At 54.9% G+C, this 26,444-nt stretch overlaps 2 protein-coding genes across 9 annotated transcripts in view; one reads left to right on the forward strand and one right to left on the reverse strand.

Annotated features, from left to right (window-relative positions):
- The window catches only part of Pc (pyruvate carboxylase), a 107,247-nt gene that overhangs the window by 3,213 nt on the left and 77,590 nt on the right, over positions 1-26,444 (reverse strand). For all 8 annotated transcript variants that reach the window (XM_074049857.1, XM_020164831.2, XM_074049868.1 and 5 more), the window contains 13 exons: positions 18,875-19,010; positions 18,556-18,740; positions 18,172-18,337; positions 17,917-18,062; positions 17,651-17,768; positions 17,212-17,363; positions 15,743-15,861; positions 13,502-13,664; positions 10,779-10,961; positions 1,490-1,634; positions 1,091-1,180; positions 788-1,009; positions 9-165 (listed from right to left, as the gene is read on the reverse strand). In XM_074049857.1, the coding sequence (XP_073905958.1) occupies positions 9-165; positions 788-1,009; positions 1,091-1,180; positions 1,490-1,634; positions 10,779-10,961; positions 13,502-13,664; positions 15,743-15,861; positions 17,212-17,363; positions 17,651-17,768; positions 17,917-18,062; positions 18,172-18,337; positions 18,556-18,740; positions 18,875-19,010 (1,982 nt within the window). The remainder of the gene's footprint in view (positions 1-8; positions 166-787; positions 1,010-1,090; positions 1,181-1,489; positions 1,635-10,778; positions 10,962-13,501; positions 13,665-15,742; positions 15,862-17,211; positions 17,364-17,650; positions 17,769-17,916; positions 18,063-18,171; positions 18,338-18,555; positions 18,741-18,874; positions 19,011-26,444) is intronic.
- On the forward strand, positions 5,175-8,437 carry Lrfn4 (leucine rich repeat and fibronectin type III domain containing 4). Its single transcript, XM_020164835.2, has 3 exons — positions 5,175-5,283; positions 5,717-7,075; positions 7,598-8,437. The coding sequence occupies exons 2-3, from the start codon at positions 5,727-5,729 to the stop codon at positions 8,157-8,159; spliced, it is 1,911 nt and encodes a 636-aa protein (XP_020020424.2). The 5' UTR covers positions 5,175-5,283; positions 5,717-5,726; the 3' UTR covers positions 8,160-8,437.

The raw sequence follows: 26,444 nt of genomic DNA on the forward strand, positions 1-26,444 counted from the left end.
CTGCTCACTTGAAGACCACGTTGTCGGGGTAGTTGGTGTAGCCCACGGCGTTGGCCCCCCGCAGCAGCATCTGGAATGGGATGTTGGGGATGAGCTCCCGGAGCTCCTGCAGCCGCCGCCAGGGGCACTCATACAGGAAGCGCATTGCAACATCAAATGTGGCTCCTGCACAGGGACAGAGCGCTGGGTCACTCTGCATGTCACAGTGACCCTGCCATGCCCGTCAGCTCTGGGCCTCTGCCCCTCCTCTCCTTTAGGGTTCCTCATGTTCCCAGTGCCAACCCCACCAACTTTCTCCCTTGTTGATCCTCAGGGCAGCTCAGGCTCACTGTGCCCTCTGTGCATGCCTTTATGGCCCTCCTGCCCTAGTTCTCTGTGCTGTGATTAACTACAGCCTATGTTTCCTCCCTGGGCTGGGAATGTGGCTCAAGTGGTAGAGCACCTGCCTAGTGAGCGCAAGTCCCTGAGTTCAAGCCCCAGTACTACCCCCCCCCAAAAAGAAAACAAAACCCAAAATGTGTTTCCTCCCGGACCCCAACCTGCTCAGGACAGTGCTGAGTCAACTCTGCAGCCTCAGGCCCAGCAGCAGGTCTGGCCAGAGCTACTTCCAGCTGGTGTTTGTGGAACAAGTCAGCACTGCCTTCTTCAGTTCTCACTCTGGTTTTCTCAACGTCAACATCTCTAGCTTCTCCCAGTGTCTTCAGTAGCCTACGCCTTTAGGGCTGGCCACACAGTGGGTACCCAACTCCTGCAGTGTTGCCCTGCACCCCAACCTTCTCTAGCCTACCTCCCCAGTTCTCTATGCTGAAGAGATTGTTGAAGCTGTGAGCAACATAGGGTGCGATCTTTTTGAGATCGTGGGTGCGCACACGAGTGGCCAGCAGTGACTGGTGGGCGTCCCTGAAGGTCGTGTCCATCAGCAGCAGCCCCTGGTGGTTCCGTACAGCTCGAGCAAAGCCCTCGGGCCCCTCTCGCAGAAGGATGTCCCTGAAACCAGCTGGGGGTGGGCCTAGGGCAAACAAGCACATTAATGCCCATCCTGCAGGTGGCAATGTCTCCCCCTTGAGTTGGTAAGACAGGTATCACCTACCTATGGGCACAGCTGGGGTAATGGGGTCCGTAGGGCTGGGGCTGGCCTTCACAGGGATTGGAGTGGTGGGGCCATTCACCATGACGTGTCCTAGAGAGAGAGAGGGCAGGGGTCAGGACAGGCTGGGCAGAAGCAGAGTTGAGGGCAGCAGTGTGAATAGGTGGGCTTAGGGATGGGGACAGTCCTCTAGGACAACTGGTCCTCCAGCTGCCCCTGACCACTCCAAAACCAGGGCCTCCTAGGTGCAGTCAGTGGAGACCTAGTGAGGGCAAAGTGGAGGGAGAAAAAGGTCTCCAAGACCAGGAGCAAGGAGGGTGTGCAGGACCAGAACAGAGGCAGGGCTGACGGGTAGGAGGCTAGGAACAGGCATGGGGAGGGAGACGCGGCAGTGTGGCGGACCAAGGTAATGTAGCAGCTTCTGGGCCCGGTTCTGCGCAGGCCGCAGCTGGAATAGCTCAGGGTTCTCGTCAATGAACTGGGTGTCCACAGTGCCCGCCAGGAACTGCTGGTTGTTGAGCACATTCTGCAGGAAGGGGATGTTGGTCTGCAAGACAGAGGCAGGTAGGGAGGTGTCACCACGCAGCATAAAAGTAAAGGGAGAGAAGAGGCTGCAGGTGCGAGCGGAGCAGGGCAGTTGCAGGGCCTCCCACCCTCCCACCCTCCTCCCTCCTCCCTCCCGGCAGTCCCCTAAGCTTGCCAGGGGCTGGGTGGCGTTCCTGATCCTCACCACTCAGGAACATGTACTTGATGTCACTGCCTCCTCTGGGGTTTGGAAACTCGTACCTCTACCCCTCCCCATGACCTAGAACCCAGCTCAGTCTTTCCTACAGCAGCATGGTACAGGGAGCCAACCTCTAGTCCCCCCCAGGCATGTTTGCTTGCTTGCTTTTTTTTTCCCAGTCAGTACTGGAGTTTGAGCTCAGGGTCTCATGCTTTCTAGGCTCTACAATTTGAACCATATCCCTAGACCTTTTGCCTTAGTTTGTTTTTAGATAGGGCCTCTAGCTAACTTTGCCCTGAGTGGCTTTGGACCATGATCCTCCTGAGTAGCCGGAATTACAGCTCTGCACCACCACACCCAGTTCTTAGCCATGATTTTTTTGGGGGTACTAGAGTTTGAACTCAGAGCCTCACCTTGAGCCACTACATCAACGCTTTTTTGTGATGGGTTTTTTCAAGCCAGAGTCTTGTGAACTATTTGCCTGGGCTGGCTTCGAACTGTATTCCTCCTGAGTAGCTAGGATTACAGGTGTGAGCCATGGGTGCCCGGCCTCAGCCATGCTTCTTAAAAGGCCCTTACCTTCATCCAACACATCCTTACTTTGACTCTCACTAGGTCACCTCCTCTGGTTAAGTCTTGTGGGCATCTTACCACCTTCTTGCTAACAGCTTCCACCTGAGGCTCTCTCCAGGTTACCCAAGATATCTTGCTTTTCTGGTCTCTGCCTCTCTGGCCCTTCCACTTCTCACACACCACTAGCCCTAGGTGGCCTAATTCTCAGCCTATGGCTTGTGACAGCCTCTGTCTTCAGAGCCAGGAACTCAAAGGTGGAACCTGCCCTGTGGCTCTCCTTGTACATCTCCTATGAGCTCAGCAAGACCTGCTCTCCTATGCTTCTCTGCTTGGCTGGTGGGTGCCTTGCCATCTACCCAGTTACCAAAATCCTCCTGTGTCACTGGTCAGACTAGATGCTCAGGCCACACCTTCCCCTGAGGTGCCTCATCATGGCTACCCTTAGCCACACCAACTAAGCCACCTGCTCTCACACCTCCACACCTGCCAGGAAAGATCTCCCTAAATGTCTGTATTCCAAGGCCACCTTTGTCTTCCCACCCTCAGCAGAGCACAGTGATTCCCTTTCTAGTAGTTCCCTGTGGGCCCAGCTGTTGGAAGGCCATCCTGCCACCTCACTGTGTTCTGCTTGTCGGCCTCCATTGCTCCCTGTGAGCTATGGGAGAGGGGTGCTGGGTCTGTGTGCCATGTGCACAGGTCCTCGGTTCCCGGGAAATGGCTGGGTGAGCACAAGGCTGGGGCAGGGTGAGTAACCTAGAAAGCACTTGGGGACCTGGGGCCCAGCACTGTAAGAGATACCCCAGAGCTGGGAGGCCACATGGCTGGGCGGTATTCACGGTTTCTGTTGTGCCTTCAATAGGGACTTGAGGCCCAGCATGGGCCCCTTTGAGAGTCTCTACCTTCACATGGAGGCCAGGACAGGAAGAGTGCCTTCCCCACGAACCTCCCACAGGTGGTCACTGGGGCCCAGCCATCAGTGCCTTGTTCCCATCTGCCGTAACAGTGCTGCCTGTCTGCCCTGAAGAAACAGGGACATTTCAACTAGACTTAAGCATGGCATTTGGGAAGGGAAATAGCCCATCAAACCATCTAAAGAACCCAGAGCCATATAAGGGGAGGAGACTCCTCAGAGTCCCCCTACCAGTTCCCTCTCCAGTGGCTCCCTTCCCTTCCCCTTTGTTGAGCTGACCATGTTGGATCTGTCGTGGAAGCTCCCTGGGGTCAGGAACCAGTCCCTTCTGGCTCCCAACACAAGGTAGCACATGGCAGGCAGATGCTAGGAAACACGTGTGTTCGGAGTGAATGGAAACACGCTGATGGAGAGAAGAGGAACAAAGAAGTATGTGATGCCACTGCACACCAGAGCTGAGCAGACTAGGATCCAACCCCTGGCTTTATTAGTGCAATAGCTGAGGCCCACGCAGTGGCAATGGTGAGCTTGGCTTTCAGCTGCAGGTTTGCTCTCCTCGTGGAAGGGCGTAAGTACCTGCAATTAACGCCCCATGTTCTACAGGAGGAAATCCTTTCCGTGGTTAAGTAACTCGCCCAACGCTGCGCAGCTGCGCCAGCAGGACTAGAACGCAGTCTGGTTTCCCTGAGTTCGCGTTACCAGCCCCCGAGAATGACGGTCTGGAGGGAGAGGAACGGGAAAGAGGGGGCCTAGTTTGCCTAAGGACGAAGAGATGCCCACAGGAGATGGATTTCCCATATGTCCCAACTAAGCGGACCACTCAGAGTGGCGGTCACAAACCAGAACCAGGGTGCCCAAGCTGGTTCCAGCCCCTCAGCGCTCTCACCCAAGGCGCAAATCTCTAAGGCCACCTCACACCTGTGCCCACCCAGGGCCGCGCTCCTGGGGCACAGGGGGAGGGCGGGGCCGCAGTACGGCGAGGACCACTGACGCACAGCTTCAAACAGCGTGCCACCGCCAGCCTGCTGGGAAGCGGCGCGCCGCAGACCAATCCGGCCGGAGGCGGAGGCCGGTTGGCTCCCGAGCGCCTAGCAAACGAGGCGGGCGGGGACCAGGGAGGAGGGAGGGGCGGGCGGCAGGGCGGGGCGCGGCGCCTGCCCAGAGGCCGAGCCCTCTCGGTTCCACCCCGCAGGAGCCCTGCCTGGGGCGCCGCCCCAGCCCCCCCAGGGCCCGTGCCTGTTGGGGACCCTCCACGTGACTCGGTGATGCGGAACGGTTATGACCTTCAGCGTGTATCTGTGAACGCGAGGGTCCCAGCAACAGTACGGGTTTGCGCCCGGCCCTGCCCGTGGTTGCGGGGACGTGTGGGTGTGTGGGCATATGTGGGCGTGCTGGGGAGGGTGCCCAGCGACATGTGACAAAGACCCGTCTCTGGGAGATGGTGAAGGGGCCCGCGAGCGGGCGCTTTGTCTGGCTGTCTGCAGAGCCGCCGCGGCGGGCGCCCGATCGGTGCAGGATGTCGGGGCGCCAGGGTGGCCGGGGGCGCGCGCGCCCGTGCCAGGGTGAGTGCGCTGCGGCAGCACCGGGGGGCAGCGCAGCTGGCCTGGGCCAGCCTGGTCCTCGGGCGTGACTGGGCGCCAAACCTTGGGCGCTGCAGTGGCCGCGTGTCCCCGTGACCTCGGGAGTCGGCCCCAGCCCTGGTAGATCTTCACGCGCCCCTTAACGTCCGCCCTCCACGTGCGTGTCCGCGGCGCGCGCGCCCATTGGCGCGCGCCCGCCCGCCTGTCGCGGCCGCCGCCACCGCGAACCGCGCCGGGAAAGGGTGCCGGGAACCGAGAGAGTCGGGGCCTCGGGCCCGAGCACCATGGGCCGGAGGGCGCGCGGCAGGCGGCCCGGGCCTCGGCCCCGCGGGAGAGCGGCCTGGAGTCGGCGGGGGCCGGCTGGGCCCGCGGGGAGGCCGGCCCGTGCCCCCTGAGTGACGGACACCAGGTGAGGGGGGCCGCGGGAAGCAGCGCGGGGGCCGCTCGGGGAGGAACCTCGGTCCACGCGAGGGATTTGGAGGGGGCGCCTTCCCTGGCCGGGGAGGGGATGGCGCGGAGTGGGGAGGAGGTTGGCAAATCCAGGGGACGCCAGGAAAAGGAAGTTCCGGGACCCTCCCTGCTCTGGGCCCACCTCCGCTTCCTGCCTCATGCCTCACCTTGTCCCCAGCGCCTGGACTCCCCCTAACTGCTTGGGAAATGTGACCTTAACTCTGGGGGGCTTGGCTCTCAGCCCCAACCTTCCTTCCTCGGGTCCTTTGAGCCTCTGAACCCACCTTTCCCCAGGCCAGGCTCTGGAAACTGGCTCCTGGGACTGTGCTCTGGGCACAAGTGGGCACCTGCGCCAGCCCCACCTGTGCTTGGGCTGCGGCCCTTCCCCACAGGGCGCTCACCATGGCCCCGCCGCTCCTACTGCTCCTGCTGGCCAGTGGAGCAGCTGCTTGCCCACTGCCCTGTGTCTGCCAGAACCTGTCGGAATCGCTCAGCACCCTTTGTGCCCACCGAGGCCTGCTATTTGTGCCACCCAACGTGGACCGGCGCACAGTGGAGCTGCGGCTGGCTGACAACTTTATCCAGGCCCTTGGGCCACCGGACTTTCGCAACATGACAGGGTTGGTGGACCTGACGCTGTCTCGCAATGCCATCACTCGCATTGGGGCCCGCGCCTTTGGGGACCTGGAGAGCCTTCGCTCTTTGCACCTGGACGGCAACAGGCTGGTGGAGCTGGGCAGTGGCAGTCTGCGGGGCCCGGTCAACCTGCAGCACCTCATCCTCAGCGGCAACCAGCTGGGCCGCATTGCACCAGGGGCCTTCGACGACTTCCTGGACAGCCTGGAGGACCTGGACCTGTCCTACAACAACCTCCGGCAGGTACCCTGGGCTGGCATCGGTGCCATGCCTGCTCTGCACACCCTCAATCTGGACCACAACCTCATTGACGCGCTGCCACCAGGCGCCTTTGCCCAGCTGGGTCAGCTTTCCCGCCTTGACCTCACCTCCAACCGCCTGGCCACACTGGCACCGGATCCGCTCTTCTCCCGAGGGCGGGATGCAGAGGCCTCTCCTGCCCCCCTCGTGCTGAGCTTCAGTGGGAACCCCCTGCACTGCAACTGTGAGCTGCTGTGGCTGCGGCGGCTGGCCCGGCCTGATGACCTGGAGACCTGTGCCTCCCCACCAGGCCTGGCTGGCCGATACTTCTGGGCTGTGCCAGAGGGCGAGTTCTCCTGTGAGCCGCCCCTCATTGCCCGTCATACACAGCGCCTGTGGGTGCTGGAGGGCCAAAGGGCCACATTACGGTGCCGGGCCCTTGGTGACCCTGCGCCCACCATGCACTGGGTTGGCCCTGACGACCGGCTGGTTGGCAATTCCTCCCGCGCCTGGGCTTTCCCCAATGGGACCCTGGAGATTGGGGTGACAGGTGCTGGGGATGCTGGAGGCTACACCTGCATTGCCACCAACCCTGCTGGTGAGGCCACGGCCCGTGTGGAGCTTCGGGTGCTGGCCTTACCCCATGGTGGGAACACCAGTGCTGAGGGTGGCCGCCCTGGGCCCTCGGACATTGCTGCCTCAGCTCGAACTGCTGCAGAGGGCGAGGGGACTATGGAGTCTGAGCCAGCTGTGCAGGTGACAGAGGTGACTGCCACCTCAGGGCTGGTGAGCTGGGGCCCAGGGCGGCCTACTGACCCCGTGTGGATGTTCCAAATCCAGTACAACAGCAGTGAAGATGAGACCCTCATCTATCGGTGAGGAAATATCCCCTGCTCCCCATTCAGCCTGCCCTTTCTGACCCTGCACTCCCAAGTCCTGCTTGTTCCTCTCCTTGGGTCACACACCCTCCTCCATGCCTGAACTCTCAGAGGAGCAGTTGCTTGGGTGTTGGGGCTGCATGGGGAGGTGGAGGCCGATGGCCCTGTGCAAGGTGTCCAAGGTGGCTGTGCATATGCCAGCCTCCCAGACCTGGTGGTGGCAACTGGGTATCTGCTGAGCCTGCACCTAATGCCCCTGTTATTTCTGCCTCTACTGGTGCCATCCCCCACTGCCCAGGGCAGTCAGTGCGCACACCTGTCTGTCCCATCACCTGCCCGTCATGCACACATGCCTGTCTTGGTTTCTGTGCCTTCTTGAGAGAGAACACAAGCGTGGGTTCTCAGGGCCTGTGGGGCTGTTCAGTGCTGGACCTGGGAGCACCACTTGGGGCAGCTCCAGGTCCAGCTCCAAGGTAGGAACCCAACCCTGGGGCTCTGACCACTTGCCATTGCCTGCAGGATTGTTCCAGCCTCCAGCCACCACTTCCTGCTAAAGCACCTGGTTCCTGATGCTGACTATGACCTCTGCCTGCTGGCCCTGTCGCCTGCCATTGGGCCCTCCGACCTCACAGCAACTAGGCTGCTGGGCTGTGCCCACTTCTCCACACTGCCAGCCACACCCCTGTGCCACGCGCTGCAGGCCCATGTGCTGGGCGGGACCCTGACTGTGGCTGTGGGGGGGGTGCTGGTGGCTGCCTTACTGGTCTTCACTGTGGCCTTGCTGGTTCGGGGCCGGGGAACTGGGAACGGCCGCCTCCCACTCAAGCTCAGCCACGTCCAGTCCCAGACCAACGGAGGCCCCAGCCCCATACCCAAGACCCACCCACCACGCAGCCCCCCACCCCGCCCCCAGCGCAGCTGCTCCCTGGACCTGGGAGATGCTGGTGGGTGCTACGGGTATGCCAGGCGTCTAGGGGGGGCCTGGGCCCGGCGGAGCCACTCTGTGCATGGAGGGCTGCTGGGGGCAGGCTGTAGGGGTGTGGGGGGCAGTGCAGAGCGGCTGGAGGAGAGTGTGGTGTGATGGGTGGGGCAGCTTTCCTGTGCCCTGAGGAAAAAGCAGTGTACCAGCCAGAAGGCCCAGCCTGGGTGGCAGTACCACCCCAGGCCTCTCTGGTTTTTATCCTCGGTACCTCAGGCTCCCCGTGTTCTTGGTGGGACAGCAGGCCCTTTCCTTGGTTCTGGCCTTCAGACTAAGGTAAAGGAGCAGGTCCCTCCGACAGGTGCTCTGAGCCATCAAGGTAGAGGCTGCAGCCACCAAGTGGGATCTTATTTCTATTTATAATAAAATTGTTGAGGATATCTCCCTGCTGGTCTCTGGTCTCTGATCTCATCCTGGGAAGGAGGGAAGGGAGGATGAGGCATAGGGCTGGTAGAGGCCCACAAACCAGCATAGATGTCAAGGCCAGCTGCCAAGCACAGCAGAGGTGGCTTTAGCAGCCTGGGACTCCCAGCCCAAGGCAAGGGTCAAGTGCTAGGGTCTGGTGTCTTTTCACCTGGGTGAACTCAGCCCTAGAGTAGTAGTGGCCTTGACCAAGTCACCTAAGCTCTCTGGGCTTTGGTACCCTGGTCTGTAAGTGCAGAGGCCACCTCTTCCTGGCAGGTGTGCACAGGATGCAGTGCCCCAGTATATGGCACCCAGCCACTTGCAGCTGGCATGAGCCCTGTCCCTGGCATCGCTAAGTGTATTATGGCCCTGAGGAGTGGTGACAGGACTACACTTAGCTACTAGAGGAGATGGTATGGTCTTTCTGAGCAAAGGAACCTGGGTGGGGATAGTCTCCTGAGCACAACTCAATAAAAAGGCCCCAGTCCTGTCCACCATATCCTGGAGCATCTTCTGGATTTGTAAAATGCTGTCCACAGTGGCTTGGAATCTCACTGGACCGTCCAGAAGGTCCTGTCATTCCTCAGGCCCAAGTGAGATGCTGCCTCCCACCTGTCCCTCCAAGGCCCCCTGTGGCTGTGTCCTAGGCTCTTCTGGAAAGATGGCCTAGACCCATCTTGGCTGCATGTGTCAATCTCTCCCGCTCCACTTCTGCAAGATACCTGGCAGGCCCTGCCTGCCCTGGGGTAGGCTAGGGCATTAGCACTCCTCACGTGACCCCTCAGATAATGCAGAAGGTTGGGGAGGAGACAGAGAGGGTGGGGACAGGAGGGAGAAATGACCCAAACAATGTATGTACATATGAACATATGAATAAAGGGGAAAAAATGCAGAAGGTGGGTGCTCGCATCCCAGGCCTGCCATGGTGCCTGGCAGGTGACCGGCCACAGCACCTGTGCCTCACAGGCACCCTGGTGCTTCCATATGAGAACCACAGAGCTTCTGACAGGGAGCCTGGAGGGGCTAGCATTCTAGTGTGCACATGTACCCACCCTCCCAGATGGGTCCCTCCCTGTGTGACCGAGAGAGATGTCAATTTAACTAAATGGAAACAAGGTCCTTATGGTGATAAGCAGGAGAGGAGGAGCCATGGAAGGCAGGGTGGGCAGAGAGAGGGAGGGTGAGGTGTGCAGGGTAGGAAGGGCACAAGAGTGCAGAGGCTCAAGGTGTGGCAGGAGCCAGCAGCCTGGTCTGGGTGCACATTTGGTAAGGATACTGGCCACCCTAGAAATCTTCGTCCTGCTGCAGCCCCTATAGTCATGGGCCCTGTGCTGCTTTCTCCACCCAGAGGAAAGGATGTTCCTGGACCCATTGGAGTGTAGCACAGGTGTGAGGTACTGTGGCCCAAAGGACCCAGACACTGAGAGGCAAAGCTCAATCACTGGGGGCTAGTCAGGATCTCCAGCAGGGAACACATGGGAAGGGATGGCCCAGTGTGTCAGGCAGCCTTACAACAGGCAGGGCTGGAAGAGGCCAGAAGGAGGACAAGGAGGCCAGCGCCCAACAATGGCCATGTGACCAGGCACCTCTGCTGTAGCAGTGATCTTGTGGGAGCCCCGGAAGAGGAGGAGAGGAACTTCCAAGGGGCTCAGGGCCCAAGCCTTTGTCCCTCAAGCTGACAGTGGTGCCTACAGGATCCGCGGGCAAGTTCTGGCTTCAAAGGACAGTATTTCTTGGCTGTGAATTCACTTCTAGCTATAGACAGTAGTGATGAAGAAAACCAAACATGGAGGCAATGGGTACTTTGGAGCCTCACCACAGCCATGCTCCTTGCCTGTCCCTGAAGCACCTACTACTCGGCAGACAGCAAGCCACGGGCTGGCAGAGTCTAACCTCCCCGCTGAGGGCATGAGCTCTCTCTCAGGGGACACATTTTCTTGATACTAAGAATTTCCTGGAGAGCTCATTAAAACACAGGCTCTGGGGCCTCTCCTCAAACCTGTGGGGTCAGATTCCAGAAGGGGCTGGAAACATTGACATGGGTCTGTCCAGCACAAGTTCTGCACAAGGCTTTCAGCTAGGCACCAGAGCATCTGAGCAGGAGCTACCAGGCCCAAGCAGGCCCAGGAACATTGAGTCCTGGCAGAGGGGAGGCCCTGGCACCAATAGTGTCCGAGAGCAGCCAGCGACCTTGAGAATCAAAGTTGTGGGCAAGGCAGGCAGAGACACATCAGCCCCCTGGCGAGCATGTGAACAGCTGTGTGACCCGCCGTGGGTCCCTCTGAGGGCACAGGCAGGAGCAGTGTGGCCTCTCACCTTCACACCTCGTACGCGGAACTCGGCTAGGGCTCTGCTCATCTTGGTGGCGGCAGTGGGGTGGTCTTTGCCGTGGGCGATGACTTTGACCAGCAGGGAGTCATAGTGGGGTGAGATCACAGCTCCTTGGAAGGCAGAGGCGTTGTCCAGACGGATCCCCATCCCCTCTCCGCTCCGGAACACCTGTGGCCGATAAAAGCCCAGGTCAGGAGCAGGGCGGAGGCTGCAGCCAACCTGCAGCTCTTACAGGCCCCACAGTCAGGCTGAGCTCAAGAGTACTGTGGGGGAACCCCAACTTCTAGACTGTGAGTTTTCTACTTCTACCAGCAAGTAGAAAGGGAAGAGCCTCCTCCTTCCCTGAGTCCTACAGTCACTGCTGCCTGTGCGCTCACTCAGCAGCTGGGAAGGGACAAGGGAGGATAAGCCTGTCAGTCCCAGGGCCATGTGCTCAGCCACCCACGTGCCAAGATGCCTGGGTAGGCAAAGGTCAGATCCCACTAACCTCTCACTCCTGCCTCTCCAACCCTTCTGCCTTACAGATCCAGTCATGTGTCTATTCATTCATTCCAGGAGCTGTATGGAGCACCGAGTGCCAGACCCACACTGTGGACATGACAGCTAACACAGAAGTCCCTGGTTACTTGGGCTCTGGGACAAATACAGAAATGCACAGAGTGGAGAGGACACTGCAGACAATGAGCAAGGACAGGAGCGCCAGGCAAGCTGACCGAGTATTTTAATGCTTTTTTTTTTTTTTTTTTTTTTGGCAGTACTGGGGATTGAACTCAAGCTTTGTGCTTGCAAGGCAGGCGCTGTACCACTTGAGCCATACCCAAGCCCTTTTTGTGTTGATTATTTTTGAGATTGGGTCTTGCACTATTGCCTGGGGCTGGTCTCCAGCCATGATCCCCCTGCCTCTGCTTCCTGCATAGCTGGGATTACAGGCATAGGGTCTGGCTTTTTGCCTGGACTGACCTCAAACTGCAATCCTCCTATCTCAACCTCTTAAATAGCTGGGATTACAGGTGTAAGCCATTGCACCCAGCAGTTTTGGTTTCAAGACAGAGTCTATGTAGCTCAGGCTGGCCTCAAATTTGTGATCCTCCTGCTTCAGTCTCCTGAGGGCTAGGATTACAAGCTGTGCCACTGTGCCCAGCTTCATTTTGTTTTTAACATATAGGATGACAGGGAAGGCCACAATATCCACTCCTTCCCTTCCTTGCTGAAGAGGAGAATGGAAGGAAGAGTGGGAAGCAGAGGAAGGAGACAAGGCAATGGAACATGGAGAATGGAAAACACATATCCAATGTGAGCAGAGACAGGTGCATGCTTAGCTCACCAGGAAGTTAACAGGGAGGGGAAGCAGAGGGACGGTGAGGGCTAGGGAGATGGAGGCTTGGGGTGTCTGGGAGACTGACACACGCAGGTGAGTGCTCGTGACAGTCTTAGGCAGGGGTGGGGACCCTCATGTTCCTGTGAGAAAGGAGGAGAGAAGCCAGAGGGGATGGGGACACCCATAGCACCACCCTTCTGCTTCTCAGGGACACAGGCTTGTGCTCGATAAAAAGGAACTTAATAAAATATTTAAGGGTGGACACTCAGCTGTGAGCAGGAACTGCCAGCTAAAAATACTCTGTGGTAAAAGGCCCTGAGCAGCTGGCCGTGGAGGTGGAGGTGGAGGTGGAGGTGGAGGTGGAAAGAAGCACTGCTAACAACTGAACCCCAGTCCCCAGGCTGTTCCTTCTAGCCGAGGGCAGAGGAGTCAGGCCCATGGGGCAGCACTGGCCTAGGAACACTCCCACCCATAGGTTCTTACCTTCTAAAAACAAATGCAGATGGCCAGCTCTCTGAGGAGACCCACAGGCCTGTACACCTCTCAGAACCCAGGAAGTACAGGTCCTCTGCCCCAGTCTCAATCACTCAGGTCTTAGAAGCCAGAATCTACCTCTTTCTCATCCCTATGGTCCTGGCCCAGGCCCAGGCTCTCCGTCCTGGACTCGGGCTGGCCCCAAGCTCCTCCAGTTCCTGCATCCTCCAGGCCCAGACCAATGGGCAGAGCTGGGCAGCAGAGCTGGCACAGTGCTGCCAACACACAGGACTCAGAGGGTGAGGGAGCAGGCGGGAGGTCAGAGACTGGGGATGGGGGTGGGGGAGGAGAAAGCTTTTCTGATTGGCGGGGTGGGTTTGAGCACTGAGAGGAAAGATAGGGACAGGAAGCTGTGACCCCGAACTCTGTCCCTCGGTCTCCTCACTGCTGCCACCCTCACTTGGTTCACCCCTCCATAGGGGCAAGGTCCCCCACCCCTGCTCTGGGGTCCTGCCTTGCCTGCTGCCCCCTTGCCCCTGACTGAAGTCCAGGCCAAATACAGCTCCAGCTCCATCACAGCAAGGCTCTGGGCTCTGGAAGTCCTGAGTGTTGGCTTCACATGGAGGGACCCAGCACTTTGCCCCACCAAGCGGGCCTGCCCTATTCTCAGGTGGTTCATTCTGGCTTCTCCTGGTCTTTGTACAGGACTGCCTCTTCCCGGAATGCTCTACCCTTACTCTGGGACAGTGCCGGACTCCCATGTGTTCCCGGCCAGCTTTAGACCAGCCTGAGCAGGGATTCTCCTGACTGCAGAACCCCTGGGTAACCTGATGTTGCAGCCCTGAATGCCCTAGATAGGCAGTGAGAACTTTCCGCAGGCTAAGCCTGGCATCATATCCCCTGAGACATCCCCTACCTCGATACGGCCGGTGTCTGGCTGGAAGCTTCGCGCAGGGTCCTCAGTGGTGACCCGACACTGGATGGCACAGCCATTGATGCGAATGTTCTCCTGCCGCAGGCCCAGGTCGGGCAGGCTCCTGCCCTCGGCCACGTGGATCTGAGCATGGACCAGGTCTACACTGCAGGCAGGAAACAATGGGAGGCAATGAGCAAGGCTCATTGCCACAACACACACTGGCACAGGTTCCTCCCACCTGGTGGCTCCACAGCCGGGTCCTGCTGCCCCCAGGGAGAACTGTCTAAACTGAAGAACGGTGGCAGTAAGGGGCTGCAAGAGGACACAGGCTGACCTGTTCCTCAGCCTCCTGCTGACACCACCCACCCTTCCATCCTCTGCCTACTTGTCCCTGGGTTCTGTGAGCTCTTGCCTCCCACAGAGTCTGCATGGTGGTGCCAAAATTTGAAGCCTCAGCTCAGGAGCTCTAGGTCACAGGGTTGGGATACCACTCTTGGAATGAGAGGGGCTACACTGGGGGAATCACATTTGGAGGTCCACCATGTGGTCAGGATGCTGACTTCTGCATCTCACTGGGTTTGTCCTCAAGGTCTCGCTAAGAAAGACTTCAGAATTCAAGGGTCCACACTTACAGGGTTTTCTAAGCTCAGTCGGACAGCCTGCCATGTCTTAAGGACAGTAACAAATTCAAGTGGAGCTGCTCTGAAAAAGGCTCCTCACTGAGGGAGTGAGCTTCTGTCACTGAGGCCTGTGGGAAGCTCTGGGCTGGCAGATTTTCCTCTATGTTCAATATCACCACTTAGCCATGACCATGTGTCACCACCATCTCCACGTGCCATGGACAAGGCTGTGCTCTTCCTATGCTAGACATGCATGACAATGCCTGAAGAGTCACCATCATTCCCATTGGAAGAGGAGCTCAAGGGTCAAAGCTGCAGCTGACCCAAGCTCCACATAGCTCAGGACCCAGGAGAACCTCTGCTCAGAGCAACGCCTTCCATTCCTGCAGAGCAGGCCCCAGGCATCCAGGGCTGACAATTTCAGCAGTAGGATGAGTCTCAAGGGGCCAGAGCATACAGCTGCAGTGATTGCCTTGACTCTAACCCTAACCAAGGAGAGAGAGGAGTTCCAGTCTTTGTGCACCAGCTGAGCAAAGGCAGCCACACAGGCAGCACCCACAATCTTGGGTGCCAAGGGTTGGGAAGACAATAGAGTCAGGAATGGTCCATGGTGAGGGGGGTAGGCTGGCCCAAAGCCAAGGCTTAATACTTAAATGGCTCAAAATACATATCTTGAAACAATGAAAGCCATTTTAATGGTGTATAGAGTAGACAGATTTTTCAAATGTTTACACTCAAAGCTGGTGAGAGAATGTATGCAGAAGTCCGAGCTATCTAAAAAGCTGTGAGGCAAGATGTCACATCTCTTGTGATCAGCTAATCCCACTAACGTGCCTCTCCTCAGAAGTCTCCACAGTGTAGCACAGATTTTGGTACACAAATGTTAATGGTCACAGCCTAAACCACAAATGCCTGATAGAGGACACCATGACTGAATTGTCAGGTGTACAGATGGTGGACACTGCAGCCACTACACACACTTAGAATAATGGCCTGGGGAAAGCCTTCAACAAATCAAAAATTTTAAAGTAGAATATGTGGCTCAAGTGGTTAAGCTCCTGCCTCTAGTAAGTGTAAGACCCTGAGTTAACAATGGTGCCAGAAAACATTCTAAATAAAACATCTCAATTACATCAAGTATTTATGGAGTAAATAAAAATGGGAAAAACCAGCTAAAGATTGAGTGGGTAGAGGGAGCACTGCATAGTTGGAGGCAGGACCAGAGAGAACCAGGGGTTACAGTTTCTGCTGTACAGTCTTGGGCAACTCTCTTAACCTCTCTGAGCCTTGGTTTCCTCATCTGAAAAATGGGGCGATTGATCCCTTCCTCACAGTGCAGCCTTAGGGTTCCATGGAGCACCTACCGTGGCACTCAGCTATGGGCAGCATGGGTGTCCTGACTTTGAGGGGTGGGGCTCTGAATGGGTTTTGTTTGCTCTTTCGTGTTAATTTTTACAATCACCATGTCATACTTTTATAACACATTTTATAATTAAGCCCGTAGGTCCCTCACTGCTCTCTGCCGAAGTGAAGAGCAAGTGAGCCCCTCCCTGCTGTCTCCTGGAACCACTTGGTGGAAGAGCCCTCTCCTGGTGCTCCCAGCCCCTGCCCACAGGCTTACTCTGTGATCTCCTCAGTGACTGTGTGCTCCACCTGCAGGCGGGAGTTGACCTCGATGAAGTAGTGCTTGCCATGCTTGTCCACAAGGAACTCCACAGTGCCCGCGTTCTCATAGCCCACCTGTGGGGGCAGCCAGTAAGCAGGGTGCACCGTGGGCACAGGTGCAGGATTCAAACTCACCCACCAGGCTGGATCCAGAACAGAATGGCCGGTGGCAACTCTGCCCAACAGACAGAGAGCCACCAACCCAGCCCTGGGGGCCAACACCCAGGACACAGGCCATCCCTGCCTCACCCCCAGGACTTCATGGGACTCAACGCTCCACACAGAGCTTGTGATGGCGGCATCCAGTGTGACACCGGCTCCAGCCCCAGCATCTTGCTGTCCCCAGGAACCTTCTCCGTCCAAGGTCCAGACTTTCCTAGCTCCTCAGATGAAGCCCTGAGCCTCCCAGAGCTGCTTGCCCCTGCAGAAGGGTTTTCAGGAAGTTCCCTTCTACACTACTGTGTCAACACCTCAAAGCCAATGGTGACTCTAACTTGGACTGTAACCCAAGAACCATAAACCATACTTACATCAGCTCCCTCTAATCTACTGTGGCTGGTTAATGGCTATACCAACAAACCAAAGCAGAGTCAAGGTAAGGCTGCTCCTGGGGCAGCCCAAACCCCAGTTCTGCAGGAGCCCTCACCAGCACCCCGCTTAGCACGGCCCACTTTAAGGAAGACTACAGAATCATTCACTGTTTGTTCCCTTCTCGGGGTCCAGGCTGCCTGGGAGGTCTGAGGTGTGCATCTCTGAAGGCTATGGGGACTGGAACCTGGGACAAATGGAGCACCGATGGGAGTGGGGAAGGCTCAGTACAAAGGGGGCAGGGCAGAGGAAGATCCAAGGGCAGGACCCTGCTGTCCTCCTGCATGGAACTGCGGTGCTCAGGGCCAAACATGGGGCAGGTCATTGCTGAGGGAGACAGCTTCCCTTTCCCACTATCTCCACACCCAGGACCCATCCACCAATGCTCCAAGGGAGCAGAAACTGGCAGGGATGGTTGACAGCCAGTGAGAAGGATGTGTCTTAATTCTGAGAGAGTCTAGGAGTCTCATTCCCTTTAATCCAGGGCAAGCTGGTGTCACAGAGATGTCTGGTCTGCACAGCAGGAAGCAAAGGGGGTGGCTGGGGCTCCCTCCCTTCCTCTTCTCAGTCCTTTTGGACTCTAGGTGGCTGCTGGGGCAGTCCCCGCTACCAGCACAGAGGATGGCAAGCATCCTGCTTTGACTCTTCGGCCTCCTAGAAACTCCTATCCCCACCTCCTGCCCTCCCTGAACCAGGCACCCTGGGCCTCCTTGTTCCCCAGCGGCTGGTCACAGTGGCCCCAGTACCCGAGCCATGAGGCCCACAGGACAGAGGTGCAAAATGAGCATGCAAGAACAGGCTCCTGTCCCCACCTGTTCTGGCAAGCATGGCCCTCACCTGCTTAGCAAGTTTGACAGAGTCACTAGTGAGCCGTGTACGGAGCTGGGGGTCCAGGTGGGCAGCAGGGGCGATCTCTACCACCTTCTGGTGCCGCCGCTGGATGGAGCAGTCCCGCTCATACAGGTGCAGGATGTTTCTGTACTGGTCCCCTGGGGCAGACAGGAAGCAAGCCTCAGCTTTTCCTGGGAACTCAAATGCCTCCTACATGGCCTTCCAGTCCCTACCTGGGCACTGTGGCCAGGCAGACACTGGGAGCCAGAAGGGGGCTGGCAAGACCCGACTGCTGCCCAGCCCCAAACCCTTTGGGCACCCCCAGGCCTGAAGTTGTTCCAAAGGCTACAGCTATAAACCGGAAAGATTCAGGGTTCTCAGCTCCCCACTTGTGTTGCCCTAGTGAGGCTGCCTGAGTGGAGGCTTTGGGGCACTCCCCACTCACCCAAGATCTGCACCTCAATATGGCGTGGCTTCTCGATGAACTTCTCCACAAACAGTGCGCCATTCCCAAAGGCCGCCAGCGCCTCAGAGTAGGCCCGCGTGTAACTCTCTTCCAGCTCCTGGAAGGGTGGGTGAGGCCAGGAAGATGTGGGGCCCTGGTTGTGTACTGTCTGCCGAGACCCCTACCCACTTCCCAGAGCCCTGCAGAGGGCCTCTCCTGCATCCAGTGGGCTGCCTGCTCTGTTCCCTGCCTTTGGTGTCACTCACCTCGTAGCTCTGCACAACCCTCATGCCACGGCCCCCGCCTCCGTAGGCAGCCTTGAAGATGATGGGGAAGCCGTAGGTATTGGAGAACTCATGGGCCTCATGCAGGGAAGTGATGGGTGCGTCCGTTCCTGGGACCACGGGGACACCTGTTGGCGACAGGTTCAGGGGTCTCTATAATAGACTGGATTCTTGCCATGCTTATCAGGAAAACAAACATCCCTCCCTGCCAGCCCCTTGTAAGGAGTTACATGTCACCTGCAGCAATGGCAATAGCCCGGGCCTCCACCTTGTCCCCCATCTTGCGGACCACCTCTGGGCTCGGCCCGATGAACCGGACCCCAGCATCCTGGCAGGCTTGGGCAAAGTCCGCTCGTTCAGAGAGGAACCCATAGCCAGGGTGCACTGCATCCACGCCATTCTCCTGCAGGGGGTCAGGGAATGGGTTGTCTCTCAGTTTCCTTACAGGCCTAAAGGCACTCGTGGCTTCCTCTTCCTCCAACTTAACCCCTATTTGGCTCCACCTCCACCCTTGACTTACTGCTGGCTGGCATGGGTGCCAGGCACAGCATGGGACCCAGCTCCAACCTCAGGAGACCCTGGGCACCTGAGGCTCCCCAGTCCCAGCCCGGGCTGGCTCACCTTGGCCACCTTGATGATATCTGGGATGTGCAGGTAGGCCTGCACAGGCGCGAGGCCACGGCCGATGAGGTAAGCTTCGTCAGCTTTCTGCCGGTGCATCTGACCAGTATCCTGCTCAGAGTACACAGCCACAGTGCGGATGCCCAGCTCTGTGCAAGCCCGGAATACACGGATGGCGATCTCGCCTGGGGGCAACAGGATGAGAAATTAGACTCCTGGGTCCTGAGAAAAGCAGAAAGGGAGTAAGCAGGGGCAGAGGTGAGGATGAGGCTGAGGCTGGCTGGGCTGGCCTCAGCAACTCTTCTCTGGTGGTACTCACCTCTGTTGGCCACCATAACCTTCTTGATGGGCTTGTATTCTACGCGCCGGACATTTGGGGAGGCAGCGGGGGCAGTGGAGCTGCGGCGGACACCCAGGAGCCTCAGGCCCCCTCGTACTGTTCGGAACTTCAGCATCTGTGGAGGGCAGACAGAGCCCAGGTTAGAGCAGCCTTGGCATGGAGTCACCCCTGAAAAAGTGAGGGCCCTTAACCCAAGGCAGGTCACACGGACACCAATGGAATTTCTCTTCTCCATTTATGATCCAGCTCTAGAGAAGAAGCAAAGCCAAACCTGGCAGAACCCCAACTCACCCTAACATTCTAGTACACATTGCAGTGGGTAAAGTACTGCATTTCAAGTTTATAAAACAAGTTTAAAGGCTGTGAAGAGGCTATCACATGACAGTCAACAATATAGAAAAGCAGGGGAAATAAAGATAGAATGGAAAGAGAAGACATGAGGAAAGAAGCCTTAGAAAGAGAAAGGAGTAAAATGGACTGGAGGCATGCCTCAAGTGGTAAAAGCACCTGCCTAGCAAGCACAAGGTCCTGAGTTCAAATCCCAGTGCCACAAAAAAGAAAAAGAAAAGAGAGAGAAGAGGAGGAGGAAGACATACTGACAGGAAGGTAAGCATCTTGTCAATGTTGGCCTAGGAAGACACTAGCACAAGAGCCTTCCCTACTAACACCAGCCTGGGTCTCCTCTCAGGGCCTGCTGACCAGGCCAGGAGTCTCACCAGCCTGCTCTCTCAGGAGGAAGCCTCAGAGAGTTAACACACAGGTTTTTTTCAGATAGTGGCAGGAACCTTCCTTTCTATTGAGGGCTACTAGATTAATTATTAACAATATCGCTGTGGGCAAGTGAAATGGGTGGCCACAGAAAGAAATGCTATAGGATTCCACTTACAGGAGGTCCCTAGAGTGGTGAAACTCATTGAAAGATCAATGGGTTTCAGGGATGGGGAGGCAGGGACCAGAAGTTAGTGTTCAGTAGGGACAGAGTTTCAGATGATGAAAGCACTCTGTGGATAGAAGGTGGTCTTAAAAATGGTTAAGATGGTAAATTTCATGTCGTGTATTCTATGACAATAAACATTTTTTAAACCAACTGAGGACAACTTACATCCCAGAATGTGGAAGCTTCAGAGCTGACCACTCATTTTATAAATGAAAGATACCCAGGCCCAGGCAAATCTGAAAATACCACTGCTCAAAGCAGGGCCCGAACTAGCATCCAGCCTCTCCACCCTATCACAGGGCCTCCATCTAACCATGAGATTCAGTTCTAGTAAAAGCTTAAAATGCATGTGTGTGGGGGCAGGAGTATAAAAAAAATTTAAGGGCTGGCAGAGTGACTCAAGTGGTAGAGTGCCTGCCTAGCAAGCATGAAGCACTGAGTTCAAATTATAGTACTGCTAAAAAAAAAAGTGCATGACTCTGTCATTTTGTTTTAAGGAGCATAAGAACAAACTCAGTAAGGGCTCCTGGAGTGGCTCAAGTAGTTAAGAGTGCCTGCCTAGCAAGTATGAGGCCTTGAGTTCAAACTCCTGTGCTGCCAAAAAAAACCAAAAACAAAAACAAAAAAAACAATAAAACAATTTCAGTCAATAAAAAAAATATTGCAAAAACCCTGGTGTCACAAGATGCCAAGAATATGTAGTGGAAAGGAAAGATAAGACATGAGGAAATAAACCTCAGAAAGAGAAAAAGAAGAAGATGATTAATAGACAAGGGAGGCCAGGTCAGCCCCCAGACCTGCCCCACTTACCCCAGGCACAGTTTGTGGCCTTAAGACAATAAAGTGCCTGATCTCCTGTGAGGCTGAGCCTTTATCAAAAGGAGAAAGGAAAAGAAAAGGAGATGAAAGGAAAAGAAAGGAGAAAAGATCATTTCTGATCATGACAAGTGTCTCAAACATAAGAAACAGATAATACTTTATGAATGACCTGAGGGAAGGTGGTTGCTGGGGCTAGATATTAAAGACACCTCTCTGAGGAGGGGACACAGAAACTGAGACCTGAATGGGGATAAAGAAGTAGTCATACACAGATTGGCAAAGACAGCAATTGCCAGGGCTACAAGGGAATGAGCTAGGTGTATTGAAGAAACATGGAGGGCCTGGAGGTAGAGAGCCAGGAGTAGACAGGGCCAGGAGGTCCCTGCCTCACTCAGGCAGTGGGCAGGACTGCAGGGATGGGACTTGGAAAAGGTCTGTCTGGACTGGACTCAGTGTGGACTGACAGATGGTGTCCATTTGACTATGCAGAGGCTGAGGGGAGAGACACAGAGCCTCTGACTAGGATGGAGGTCATGGAGGTCGGGTGGGGTCAGACAAATGTGCAGGGTGCAACAGGCAAGATTCACTGAGAGGTCTAATGACAGGAAAGTAAGAAACCTGCACAGGTGGCTACAGCTGATGCTGACACTTCCCACCACAGGAAGACTGGAGAGAAATAGGGCTGGGAGATGATGCAACTCACAGATCTCACAGATGAGGAAGGAAAACCTAGCACCGTTGAGGATGGACGGTATGTGAAGATAGAGAGGGAACATTCTAGAGAGGAAAAGGGCCAGGCCTGCACCCTTGGGCCCACTAACATGAAGAGTATAGGCCAGGAGGAAAGGCCACCAAGGAGACAGGACTGCCTGGGAGCAAAGAGGAGAGCCAGGAGTACAGGGTCAGTCCTCGGGCAGAAGCAGGCACTCTTGGGAGGATGGGGTCAGCAATGAGCTCTGAGAGGCAAAGTAAGATGGTGCCATGGGGAGTCCTGCATGCAATCCTCAGGCAGCATGGGACAGTTACACAAACATGGGTAGGGTTACCTTGCCAGTCCCCAGGCTCCTCATCTTTCTAAAACAGAGGACAATAATACCAAACCTTGTTCTTATTATAGTTGTCCCCTTTTCCTGTGTGGATATCACAAGAATCCCAGAAGATATCTAAAACCATGGATAATACTGAACCCAAACAAGGTATGATTTTTCCTATACACACACACCTATGTTAAAGTTAAATTTATAAACTAGGCACAGTAACAAGTTAACAGCAATGAGTAATACTAAAGCAGAACAATACACTCTACATGAATGAGGTCTCTCTCTATGTAAGGTCTTTTTTCTTTCCTTAATAACTCAAACTTTCACCTTCTCACTTAAAGGAAGCACTTTATGGCTTCTCTCTGGCTTATCTGAATTGTAGGCATTACTACTCTTGTGTTTTGAGGCCACTAACATAAAATAAGGATTATCTAAACACAAGCACCCCCATCCCACATCTGTCCATCTGACACCTGAGCCACTACTAAGGACCAACAAGGGGGGAGGAATATAATGTGGATACACTGGACAAAGGGTGATTCATGTCTTAGGCGGGAGAAAGTGGAGCGATGCAAGATTTCATGACACTACCCAGAACAGCACATAACCAAAAACTTAGGACTTGTTTATTTCTGGAATTTTGGACCATGACTGCCCATGGGTAATTAAAACTGAGGAAAGTGAAACTGGATGAGGAACCACTGTAATTACAACATGGAGAAACCCAGCAGACACCTCACTGGCAAGGATAAGGTTGACAACACTCATACCAAACCAAGATGGCATGCCTCCTTATGTCAGCCACCAAGAAGGAGGCAATGCTCCCGTGGGTTCCTGCCTCAGGTGCACAACCTGTATTTAACCAAAAGACAAGAGGCACGCCCCAATTAAAGGAAACCCCACAAAATAACTGGCTTCCACCTTTCACACATGTCAAAGGTTGTGAGAGGTAGGGCCTTGAAAATGATTTCAGATCAAAGGAGGCCAAACAGACAACAACTAAATACATGTGTGAGCTGAATCGGACCCTGGACTTCTGCTGCTATTGAGGGCATTTCAGGACAACTGATGAAGTTCAAATGAGGTCTCTAGATAACAGTCCTATGTCGATGTTCGCCTACTGATCTTGCTCACTGGATTGTGGTTATGTGAGAGAATACTCTCATTCTTGAGAGAAAATGCTGAAGTATTTAGGGGTTTAATGCATCTCAACTGCAATTTACACTCAAATGGTTCAGAGGAAAATAAGAGGATAATGAAGCACTTGCTTTACTACTAGTATTTGGGGAATTTGGGTATGGGGTATTTTTTGCAACTTTACATTAAGTCTGAAATCACTTCAAAATCACAGGTAAACTGGCGGCAGTGGCTCATACCTGTAATCCTAGCTACTCAGGAGGCAGAGATCAGGAGGATCATGGTTCAAAACCAGCCCCTGGGCAAACAGTTTGTGAGACCCTATCTCAAAAAAAGCCATTACAAAAAAGGGCTGGCAGAGTGGGGAGAAAATCATAGGTGAAGCCCAGACCTGTGGCTGAAGCCATTGGAGGAGGTGACCTTGAACATGCACAGCCCAGCACCCCTGCACAGCAGGGGCCCAACTATAGACTAGGAGCTCAGGGAGGAAACAGTGGCCCTCCAGCCAGCTCAGAGTAGAATGAATGCTGATGCGAGGGCCCAAGACTCCCACTCACAAATCTGAGCAATCTCCTAATCATGAGTTCTGCTTTGTTCTGCTCTGGATGATGAGGCCCAAATCTCACCCCTGTTGTGGACACTGAATGCCCACTCTGCTCAGGTACAAGGAGGTGAAGTCAGGAAGAGGCATAGGCTCATTTGGGAGCCCCCTCCCAAATGACCAGGCATTTGGAAACAAAATGAGGAGGTGCTGCCCGTCTACAAAGTCAACAACAGCATAAAGGGTAATAGGGGCTGGGGACATGGCTCAAGCGGTAGAGTGCATCCTAGCACTACTACAGAGGTCTGAGTTCAAACCCTAGTACTGGAGAAAAAAAAAAAAAAGGGATAATGTTTATCCTGGTAAGGCCTACAGAGGCAGAGCTGCAGGCCCTGTCTGGTTGTCAGGGCAGCTTCACTGGAAGTCTTTTGTAATCTATCTAGAATCTTTAATATTTATGCCCCTTGGCCTGGTTGTTACCATTCTAGGAATCCAACCCAAGAAAATATTCTAAGACAGGAACCAAGATGTGTGCACAAAGATCAAAACAGCATTATTTGCATCAGCAAATAGAAGCAATTTAAAACTCCCAACACAATGGCACTATATGGACATTATGCAGCCATTAACCATAACACATATGGGCAGGGTGTCAGTGGCTCATGCCTGTAATCCTAGCTACTCAGGAGGCAGACATCAGGAGGATCATGGTTTGAAGCCAGCCTGGGCAAATAGTTCTCAAACCCTACCTTGAAAAAAATCTTTCACAAAAAAAAAAAAAAAAAAAAGAAAGAACTGGAGATGTGGTTCAAGCAGTAAGAACACGTGCCTAGCAAGCGTGAAGCCCTGAGTTCAAACTCCAGTGCTGACAAAAACAAACAAACAAACAAAATAATAATACACTTGGACTTGTTTTGTTTTGTGGTACTGGGGTTTGAACTCAAGGCTTTGTACTTGCTATGCAGGTGTTATAGCACTTGAACCACGCCTCCAGCTTGCAGATGTTTTGATGGCATGAGAAACGCTTATGATATAATGTGAAGCCAGGAAAATGAAAAGATAAATAGCACCATTTTACTTTTTCTAAAGCAAGCGTAACAACTGACAGGACCATGTTGGTGGGTCACCCCACTCACTCCCATGTGCTCAGATAGATGTGGTGGTATTTTTCCTCCTACCTTATGCTTTTCCTTATTTCCAAAAATGGAAATTTTCTGCATTGGGGGTGCATTATTTATAATTAGAAAACAAAATGAGGAAATACAAGGCAAGAGTGGTAGTTCATTTCTGTAATCTCAGCACTTAAAGGCAGGAAGAGGCAGAAGGAAAAAACGTGCAAGGCTAGTCTGGGCTACACAGCCAGATCCTATCTAAAAAAAAAAGAGAGAGAGAGAAATAGAGAGGGTGGGAGAGGAAAAAGAGGGGAGAAGGGGAGAAGAGGGGTGGGCAGAGAGGACAGAGGAGGGAGAGGAGAGGATGGGAGATGAGAGTAGAAGACAGGAAGGGAGGGGAGGGGAGGGGAGGGGAGAGGAGAGGAGAGGAGAGGAGAGAGGGAGGTTGAAGGAAAGAAATATACAGAGGGGACAGGAACTTTGCAGCAAAAGGTCAAGGGGTGTCCCTGTGTTTCCCTCTTGGTGAAAGGATGAGGTTAGTGGGTCTCCCAGGAGCTGGGGCTCCCCACTCCACCCTCACACACCTTCTCTACCTGCCTGTCCTGTCTGCAGGTGAGCAGCCTCACTGCTGGGAATGGCCCAGCTGGCACCAAGGTTCTTAAAACCTCCAGGGAAATGTTGAGCTATCTCCAGAGAGGCTGCTTGTCTCTCCTTGTTGGGTGTGTTTGCCCTTGAGCACTTACCCATCATCTTGTGGGTAAATAGGTCATTTCCCTTTTCCCCACCACATATATTCCCCTCTTCTTTTCCAGATAAAGAAGAGATTTTATGCCAAAAGGCCTGTCACCTCCAGAGCCCCTGGAAGGCTGAGCCCAGTCCCACAGTGTGGCCACCACTGTGGCAGGAAAATGACAGAGCACTGAACTGTCTGTCCCTGGCCCTTTCATGCACATTCTCACATGTGATCCTCGGGAATGCTCTCGGTGGGCCAGGGACTCCTTGGCAGTCCCACTTCTCAAAGAACTCTGGACCATGGGACAGTGAGCCCCCACTCCCTGCAGAAGCAGTGAAGCAAGCCTGGGCTTGAGACCTGAGCAACCATCCCCTGGGGTGCCAGAGCTCTGGCCTGGCAAATGTTTACACATGGGAAACAGTGAGGGCCCTGCAGCTGAAGTCAGAGCAGGGGCAAGTGGGACAGGAAGCAGACCCCTGTCCCACCGATAGGCAGGCAAGCAGGTGGCCTGGCATAAGCTCATGGTGGGCTGGCTTGCACCCAGCCCATTTCTCCCTTCTCCAGCTCCTTGTTTAGCCCTCTGAGGCCCTAAACTCAACTATAAAACCAGTTTTCACCACTCCAACTTAGACAGGTCATCCTAGGAATCAACCAAGACAGTACACCTGAAGCACTAGGTCTCACATGACAAACGCCAGCCTCTGTTACTCTTTCTCCCTCCCAAATGAATACAGGGATGGAGATGGAATCCCTCCAACCTCCCCACAGCCCTGCATGGTTCACACCAGCACCCCAGCTCACTCACCACATGTTGCACACACTCCCAACACCATACCACACTACACACATCCCCCATACCACACACACATCACAGCCCCACACCACACATATACATATCTCCAACACCACACAAACACCACACATCACATTGCTCACACAGCACACATTGCACTACCACATACCACACACACAACCTACACATAACACACACATATGTAACACACACACTGAACACATCACTCATAATACACACCCCACACATAACATACACACACACACCACGGGTACACACGCATACACGAGGGCCTCCCCAGGCCCTCTGTCACGGCCTTCTATAGTTGGCAGTGTGGAGCCTGCTGGATACTACACACTGGGCAGAGTCCACTGAGTAGGGTGCCAGCGTGAGCCACACAAACAGGCAGTTAGAACAAAGTGACAGACTCAAGCACA

The sequence above is a fragment of the Castor canadensis genome, chromosome 1, assembly GCF_047511655.1.
Source record: "Castor canadensis chromosome 1, mCasCan1.hap1v2, whole genome shotgun sequence".
NCBI lineage: Eukaryota > Metazoa > Chordata > Mammalia > Rodentia > Castoridae > Castor > Castor canadensis.

What these genes read in the sequence shown, in the direction of transcription:
- Lrfn4 (XM_020164835.2), top strand. Translation starts at nt 5,727, where the DNA reads ATGGCCCCGCCGCTCCTACTGCTCCTGCTGGCCAGTGGAGCAGCTGCT. An exon ending in GATGAGACCCTCATCTATCG is followed by an intron (nt 7,076 to 7,597) that starts GTGAGGAAATAT and finishes CATTGCCTGCAG; the next exon opens with GATTGTTCCAGCCTCCAGCC.